General features: G+C 39.1%; 2 protein-coding genes across 4 annotated transcripts in view; both read left to right on the forward strand.

Moving 5' to 3' along the window:
• mpv17 (mitochondrial inner membrane protein MPV17) overlaps positions 1 to 2,560 on the forward strand; it is a 15,387-nt gene extending 12,827 nt beyond the window's left edge. For all 3 annotated transcript variants that reach the window (XM_005753875.1, XM_005753876.1, XM_005753877.1), the window contains exons 6-8: positions 338 to 370; positions 455 to 507; positions 887 to 2,560. In XM_005753875.1, coding sequence (XP_005753932.1) covers positions 338 to 370; positions 455 to 507; positions 887 to 956 — 156 coding nt within the window. In that variant the 3' untranslated portion in view covers positions 957 to 2,560. The remainder of the gene's footprint in view (positions 1 to 337; positions 371 to 454; positions 508 to 886) is intronic.
• A 124-nt stretch (positions 2,561 to 2,684) lies between these two features.
• Positions 2,685 to 6,598, forward strand: uts1 (urotensin 1). Its single transcript, XM_005753878.1, has 2 exons — positions 2,685 to 4,730; positions 5,147 to 6,598. Exon 2 carries the CDS (start codon positions 5,150 to 5,152, stop codon positions 5,594 to 5,596), a length of 447 nt encoding a protein of 148 aa, XP_005753935.1. The 5' UTR covers positions 2,685 to 4,730; positions 5,147 to 5,149; the 3' UTR covers positions 5,597 to 6,598.
• Positions 6,599 to 8,303: the final 1,705 nt, after the last annotated feature.

The raw sequence follows: 8,303 nt of genomic DNA on the forward strand, positions 1-8,303 counted from the left end.
TGCTAATTGTGTTTAGAGTTTTGCAAATGTGACAACTGTTTGGACAAACGCTTGTTAGCGACTGTAAAAAACTGTAACACAATAACTTCACATTTGAAACCTCGTGTTGAACTTTTGTCAGGACCATGTTTGTTTATTTGGGGTTTTAGAGGAGTGGAGAGGAGCGTGATGCTCTGATTATAACAGAAGACGATACGAGAACCTGAAAAAGAAAGCAGCAAAATAACCATTTCCTTTCTATTGTTTTCGTAATAAATTGAGTTTAGCATGAATGTTTTTCATTAAAGTAATTTCAGATGGTACCGACATGATAATATTTCTCTTTCTGTGTTCACAGGACTACACAGATGCCCTGATCTCTAATTACTATGTAAGTGTTCAGTGTAATCTCTCTTTTTTTTATCTCTTCAGAATATGTTTCGCTGATCAGTTGAATGTTTCCTGGTTGTTTCAGCTTTGGCCTCCAGTCCAGATTGCCAACTTCTACTTCATCCCTCTGCACCACAGGTGAGAGTTTGATGGCTTCATTAGCATGCAGGCAGTGAGCTCTGATCATATTTGAAGGTTAGTGAGAGCAGAAGAAGGTTGTGTACAGAGTCAAATCTTAAGGGTTTTATTTTTACATTTCGACTGCTTTAACACAGTCATTTCTGCACTTTTAGGATACATACTCTGTCTGATCTTAGTGGATTCTTTTAAACCTGAAAACATGTTTTGAAGTTGTAGTTTTACTACTTCTGCGTCTAAATAAGACATCATTTGTTTCACTTGTGAAAATGTCACATGAAACCAACTTTAATTGTCTCAGAAAGCCTTTATTTCCGTCTTTATGAAACTCTCCGACTTGCATCCAAACCAGACACATCAGATTTCGTCCTCCTTGCAGGCTGGCTGTCGTCCAGGTCGTTGCTGTTGCTTGGAACTCCTACCTGACCTGGAAGGCCAATAAGATGTGAAGGACGCTCACAAGTCCAGCCTGTGTCGTTCTCGCTGATGATTATTTTGCACTCATTCGTAGTGTGTGTGACATGGGCGTAACTTACTTTAGGCTACTTAGTCTGCTGGTATTTCCAATGTGTAAAGCTGTGACTGAGTCACGCGTAAAGGTCGGGAGAAACGGCTCGTCTACTCCGAGTGACAAATTCACACATGAAAGTCAAACTTGCATTTGCAGAAATGTCTGTGAAAGTTTCTTATTTATGGAAATGGGATTTGGCGGTGGTGCTGCAGTGTATCCACACATACACACTCATACATTAACACCTATTGCTCACAAAGGAAACTTTTCTAATCTCTTTAGTGTATTGACATCATTGTTTTTGTAATGTGTTGGTTTTTTTCTATAATGGACTTCTAGTCACATATTTTAAGTGCATTCCAGAGTTTCTAATAATGTGATTTTAGTTTACATAGTTGTGTTTTTTTGCTTTGTCTAAACCTGCCTCATCTTTTACTTCATTTTCCCTTAATTTGACAGATGAAGAGGTCAAACCTCCTGCAGCATTTACAAAGCTGCATTACTGGGTTAAATTCATTTGGCTTGGGGCCTTTTTCTTTCTTTTAAAAAAAATCAGAGTAGTGACGTTTTTCTACATTCGAGAAGTGTTGCAGCAGATTTGACATCTTCAGACTGTCTCCTTTCCTCTGTGAAGTTTGCAAGCAGGTGAGGTTGTGTCAGCTGTCTCTACTTTTCTTCTAAATTTGACAGATCTCAGGAAAAAGCTGATATAAATGGACAAGATGCCACAGTTTGTCTTCACTCACATTACACCAACTCTTATCTGCTTTGAGTTCATTTTGTTGGTCGAGGTTCCTGTGGTTAAAGTACCTAATCTAACATCATGGCTATGTAAAGAAAGAGCCTTGTTCCTTATCTTATTTAACATAATGTTAAAGGAATAGTTTGCAGAGAGTTGAATGATACAAGCTCAATACGTCTCTGGTGTCTGCAACCACCAAGCTTATCCTATTTTAAAGGCTGGAAACAGAAAACGGTCAACTGGACAGTTGTTGTCAGACATTTATACTCAGATTTACATACTTGCTTTAAAATCGTGGTTGTTAGCAAGGCAGCTGTTTACTCCTGTTTCCAGTCTTTTATTGGGTTGGTTATCACTGTGGTCCAGTGGTTCACACTGCTGCTGCCTCACCCCAAGAAAGCATTTAAAATAAAGTGAACAGAATAAACCATTGTATAAACGGGAGTTTGTTTCCTCTAGTCTAAAGCATTCTGAGTGTTCAGTAAGGACAGAATGCAAGTGCAAATACATTAATGCAACACTAACATAACGTGTCATAAAAGCACGAGTGAGATCAGTCTTCTCTGTGCGAGGACAGTCATATTTACTCAGACGTCAAACTGTTCCTTTAACAGTCAGCGTCACATTTGTGCTGTAGCTGCTGAAGAGTCACCACTAATCCGCAACATAACCCAGGATCATGTCAGTGCTGCGTTCCCCTTTTTCAGGATATGAAGAATCGCTTTATCCATAATGGGCACATTTTTGATAATTAAAGGTCACGTCTGGTGTAAGAGCTAATAAAGTTTTACACGAGTTGAGTTTATGAGTCTGTGGTGTGTTTGACCTCGCTAACTTTGCTTTGGATGGGGTGGGGTTTGTTTGTTTGGAGGGAGATGTGGAGGCTGCTGAGCTGGGCTGCCAACCAAATTAACTGCACAAATTTTCTTTTTTTTTTGTTCCCCCCCCACACACACACAAACGCACACACTCATGGTCCATATCAGGGAAAAACAAGCGGAAAACGTCTGACGAATCGATTGAAAATCTGCCAAATATCCCCACCGCCTGCCTGAGGGAAATGAGCCTCTCCCCAGAAAGCTGGATTTCATTTTTTTAATTCATCTCCCAGGCTCGCTGTGTTTGAGAATTAAGGCCCAGTAATTAAACGAAGATACAGTGTGTAGGCTTTTTAGCAGCACAACCTGAAAACAGTGTGTGATGGGGCTGACATCTGTGATCAAAATGAGATCTGATCTGTAATTTGAAGTTACTGATGTTGGCTCATAATTTGTGTGGATTTACATAATTTGTGACCTCAAAGTGTTTGAAAGAAGTCGTTTTCTCCTCATTTTCATGTTTGTCCTGAAGAAAAAGTGAAAACAGCAACATAGTTTCATATGAAAGATGATATTTACAAATTTATTTATCAAACTGTTCTACAGGCTGTTGCTAGCAGGCATTGTTGTGTGTCAAAGCACAAAAATGCTCTTTTGATTCCCATATTATAACTTATTGTCTAAATTTGTAGAACCCAAAGATAACATTTAGGGAGTACATTTCATCTCTGTCTGTGCATGTTATAGGTAATCTAAGGAAAGAAAGAAAAGAAACTAGACTTCTTTAAGTTTCTTCTTTAATTTCATCTACTATCATGATTTAACACCATAGAAGTCGGTTTGTTTAGCTCACAGTGAATTGAGTCAAACAACTGAGTTGTTTAATGAATCAGAGGAAATGCAAATACAGGAAATACAATTGCTGCTCCTTTAGAAATAATCTCCCTCTTTAAAAAAGAAGGGAACAGCAAGTGCACACAGAGCTAACAACCCCAAGTATTTGAAGTGTTTTAAAAGAAGAAAACTTTGTTGTGATTATGCCAGACCACCTTTATGTAATGTGCAGTGTATTAAGAAAAGCTAAGTGTGAGTCTGGGAAATGTTTCAGGTCTGTAAAAGGAAAAGTTGAACTTGAGGATGTAAACTTGTGTTTGGCCTTATTTACTTTTGTCCCCTATTTACGTGATTCATAATATTTAACTATGCAGCTCTGTGACTCACTCGGAGTAAATAACATGTACTATGGATTTCTTTATATTCTGGTTTGACTGGTATAAAAAGTGAGCTTTTACTAATAATCCCGTGAAGGTTCAGCACCATAGACAGCTCCCTCACCCATTCAGTCCGACTTTAAAGACGTTTTTCATGTTCACAGCTTCTATTTAATCTTTAAAAGTCATTTCTTTGTCTCATTTGGCCAAAGCAATACTTTATTTTTCACCAGGCTGTGCTCTAAAGCAAAGTTTTAACTTCAGGCAGGTGCATGTGAGCTGAATTAATGCTGATTTATTGTCCTTTACATCTTCTTGCATCACTTCAGCGCTTAGTTTCTGCCTCTAATTCACCTCTAATTCTTTCATTTGAACTTCTGAAAGTGAAATAGACCTTTAGCAATGCAGTGCAGGGAGACAGGCTCTTCACAGATTTTGATTCATATTATTATTATTCAGATTATTCATATTTAAGAGTGAATTTAAGGCAGTGCGGGTTGCAAAGAAAAAACATAATCACGCACAACCAGAACAAAATAATTCTGATAATATAAGAATAAAAAGTTGGGCAGGTTCCTGAATCGCCCCAGAAATCCCACACCTATTGGCACCTTCCTCCTGTACCCCTGTGAGTTTACCTCATCAAACTTGATGACCCACCAAGGATGAAAAAGAAATGAAGCTGTAAAAAAAAAATCACGTCCTTTATTCGCCGTCCATCACAGCTTCCCCAGCTGTCCCTCGGGACTTCTGTGCTTTGCGTCTCGATAGTTGTCCGGTTTCCAATGCGCTATCTGTGCTCACATTGACGTCAAAGGAGCGGGCAGGACGTATAAAACCCTCCGGTCCCCTCTAGTCTCCGCTCACAGGGACTTTTTCAGACTCTGCTGAATCTCACCGGCCGACCGCAAAGTCCAGCTGCAGCATCTGGAGACAGTAAAGTAAGAACAGTAGTTCTTTCATTCAGTCTAAAGTTTTGTTCATCATTTAAACTTTTTAATAACCGCGCAGTGAGGTGCTCGTCATCTTATGCGCTTTAGCTTGAACAATCTTTGGCTACAAAAGAAAATGTTGCCATTAAATATTCTTTTGTAATTTTAATTCCAGTTCAAGTAAATGTTCTAGAAGATTTAGGTTTTCCATCAGATTGACAGATAACATTTATTTTGCCTTTGGAGCGAACACGAGACTTTACATCTGCCGAATCACGACCCAAACCAAACTTTAAAGTTTTAAAAGTGTATGAATGTCACGCTTAGCTCAGAGAGAATGTAAATAAAACACAACATTTCCAAGATACACTATGAAACGTACTTTTAAACCTGAATGTCATCTTAAATGTTTCATTTGCTTGCAGGACATGAAGCCAGTCTCCCTTCTCCTGCTGCTCTCCTCGGTCCTCCTGTCATCACACCTCCGTCCAGCCGCCGGCAGACCGCGCACCTTCCCTGGCTGGATGAATGGCAGCGGTCGCCTTCAAACGCAGCAACTGGACGAGGTGCTCCTCAGAGCGGCTGCCGCCGGGGACAACGCCGCCTCCGATCTACTGGGCGAAAACATCATGAGGATTCTCCAGAGGAGGAACCCGGATCGTCTCCACCTGCTCCCGCCAGAAGAAGACAGCGAGGAGGCGGAGGAAGCGGCTATGAGGACCGCGGCGCAGCTGCTGAAACGCAGCGAAGAGCCGCCGCTCTCCATCGACCTGACCTTCCACCTGCTGAGGAATATGATCCAGATGGCCAAGATGGAGAGCCAGAGAGAGCAGGCTCAGCTCAACCGCAAAGTGCTCGACGAGGTGGGGAAGTAAATCTCTGCTTCTTTTTGAAAATGCCTCCTTAACAGAGCCCAGAAGCTGTATCAATATTCCAGACCTCTGACATTAGTTTCTGTTCGTGCGCCTGCCTTCCTCTCCACATCATTTTACGCACATTTGGTGCCATTTTACGCATCACAGCAGCTGTCATTAAAATGTAAAATGTTTTAAATGTTATTTAAAGACATTGTTGGAAGATATGGAAAAGGACCTCTCAGAACCCCGCTCATCTCAAACACACACAATCCTCTTAATCTCTGGACTTGTGGTGGACTCGTGGCAAAAAGGGAAAACCCTTGGATATCAAGTCGTTTTCACTATTTGAAGTATTGGATGTGGTTTGACTTGGAAATCAACACTTCTTTATGAATTGATGTCTAAAATAAGTTGTTTAAGCAGTTTGTGTGTATGTGTTGTAAGCTTAATGTTTTCAGAACGACTAAGCTGACCTGGAAATCTATGAACCCACTGAGAAGTGCTTTAGTTTGACCTTTGAATGCTGTAGATGTGACAGATTAAAAGAAAGAGTTTATGGTTGCCAGCAGCCACAAATGTTAAAAATATGTATTTATTCATATTTAGTTAAGTATAAAGTAATACAAATGCACATTCAGATTCATTTAGATTAGTTTAAGCAAACTACATGTTTGTACAGAGTTGTAGAAATTGTATCTGCTTGCCCAAAGTTACATTTCTGTCACTGTTGAGAACCAGAGGACACATTTTCAAACTTTTTTCTGTCGGCCCAACTCGCTTGTATATCATCACTTTGTCTCTTGATCAAGCTCAATAGACAGATGGTTATTACCTTTTACATTAATTTCCCCCTTTCTGTCATTTTTCTTTGAGCGGGAGCACTATCACCTGTACTGTATCTACTGTAGCATGGTAACCTACAAAAAAAAAAAGAAAAAGGAAAAAAAAATGCTTAATTTTACTGTAACATTCATGTCTGACACCAGTCTTTGTTTTAGCAAATGAAAAAAAACAAAGCTTTTTGCCATTTATATTTTGTAATAAAAAAGTTTGAAGTAAAAGTGGATGCCTTTGATGTTGTTATTGTTGCCATCTATGTGTGTGTATTGATCATAAAATACAACCTCATACTCTGATGAAGTGTCATCAAGTGTTTATTACAGCTGATCATTTCCAAAGTCAAGAGTGAAAGAAAATGGAAAATTGCTCCTATAGGCAAATGTAACTGGAGTTGAGTTCAGATGATTCTCATTATCTTTCACTAGCACCACCACCAAAGGTTCAAACTTTCAAAGCAAAGTATTTAAATATTTTCCTCTTTTTTCTTTTTTTTTTTGTTGCAACCCACTACCATCCTCTAGCTGACCTTAATCAGACAAAATATGTACACTGAACACTAAACTGTAAACATAAAACCATCAGACTTTGCTGAGGTCATTGATTGATTTGAGCTCTCCTCTTGCTCCACCTTCAGGAAAAGCCAGTTTCTCAGAATTACACATTTGTACAATTTTTGGAATTTTCCTCAGCATATTCACTGTCTACATTACAGTAGTTTAGGGTTATTTCCTGCCTTCATTGGCCGAAGGGCAGAAATGGGCAAGTTTATTGGTGATTAGAATGATTATGAAGCAAGTGGCAGTCAATTTTCCTCCCTATCTTGATATTTCATCTCCTTGTGATTACTGTGCAGGACTTTATGATTATTTTGATGGATTTGCATCTTTTCATAGTCTTTTTTTTTTCTTTTTCATTTATGGAACATTTTGCCAAAGATTGCATAGGCCCACCCCAAACTTTTCAGTCATGAAGGTGCCTTAGTTTGAATTCAAATGACCTCCATTGATTTTTCTCTGATGCCACTCCAATCTAAAAGCCTTACATTTGCATTCAGCTTTTACTTTCTGGTTTAGGTCCAATACAAGGAGGCTCTGTTTGGGAAGCTTGTTTTCATTAGGTCTTAACCTGGGACTGTGTTCAAGACAGAAATTCAAATAAGCAAATTAAGTGAAGTTTCAAGTACTGAATTAGAACAGCTGTTGAAGGACACCAGTAAACTATATCAAGAAAATCCGCGAAGAATGTGTCATCATTTTTAAGTAGTTTGTTATCTCATCATAGGAGCAGCAGCTGATTAGGCTCAGGCTTGATAGAAGTGACAGTTAGTGGAGTTGTGTCCAAGTTGTTGAACATGATAAGACAGAGAAGAAACAAACGCAGAAGTGAAAATGGCCTCTGGGTCCTGTGTTTCTATGACTCAGTCCATATTGTGGGTGTGTGGCTGATTCTTCACCAGCTGTCTGCGTGAGTGTGTACATTGTGCCTCACAAATGCCATCGCACTTCACTTTGTGCATCAAAGGAAAGACAAACGTATCGTATTTCTTTAAACTCTGTTAATGTGTTCAAGTAGTAAATAAGGCCAACAAGCATTTTTACTTATACTTATTTTAATTATGAGGTAATGCTAAGTCATGTATTATTTTATTTATGATATAGTAGATATTTTTGGATTGGGCCTGGTGAAAAATTCCTGTCTTTTTTACAGTTTTTTACAGTCGCTAACAAGCGTTTGTCCAAACAGTTGTCACATTTGCAAAACTCTAAACACAATTAGCAAAGGATCGGTCTGTTGTGGCCATACCATTCACACATTTCATGTCGTGTTCACCCAATATGCAGTCAGTGAACACATTTCCACAATGCTTACATTTTCTTAACAGACA

Source organism: Pundamilia nyererei, unplaced genomic scaffold (assembly GCF_000239375.1).
Source record: "Pundamilia nyererei isolate P.nyererei 1_Seehausen unplaced genomic scaffold, PunNye1.0 scaffold00475, whole genome shotgun sequence".
Classification (NCBI taxonomy): Eukaryota; Metazoa; Chordata; class Actinopteri; order Cichliformes; family Cichlidae; genus Pundamilia; species Pundamilia nyererei.

Coding starts and splice junctions, on each gene's coding strand:
- uts1 (XM_005753878.1), top strand. CDS start 5,150: ATGAAGCCAGTCTCCCTTCTCCTGCTGCTCTCCTCGGTCCTCCTGTCA.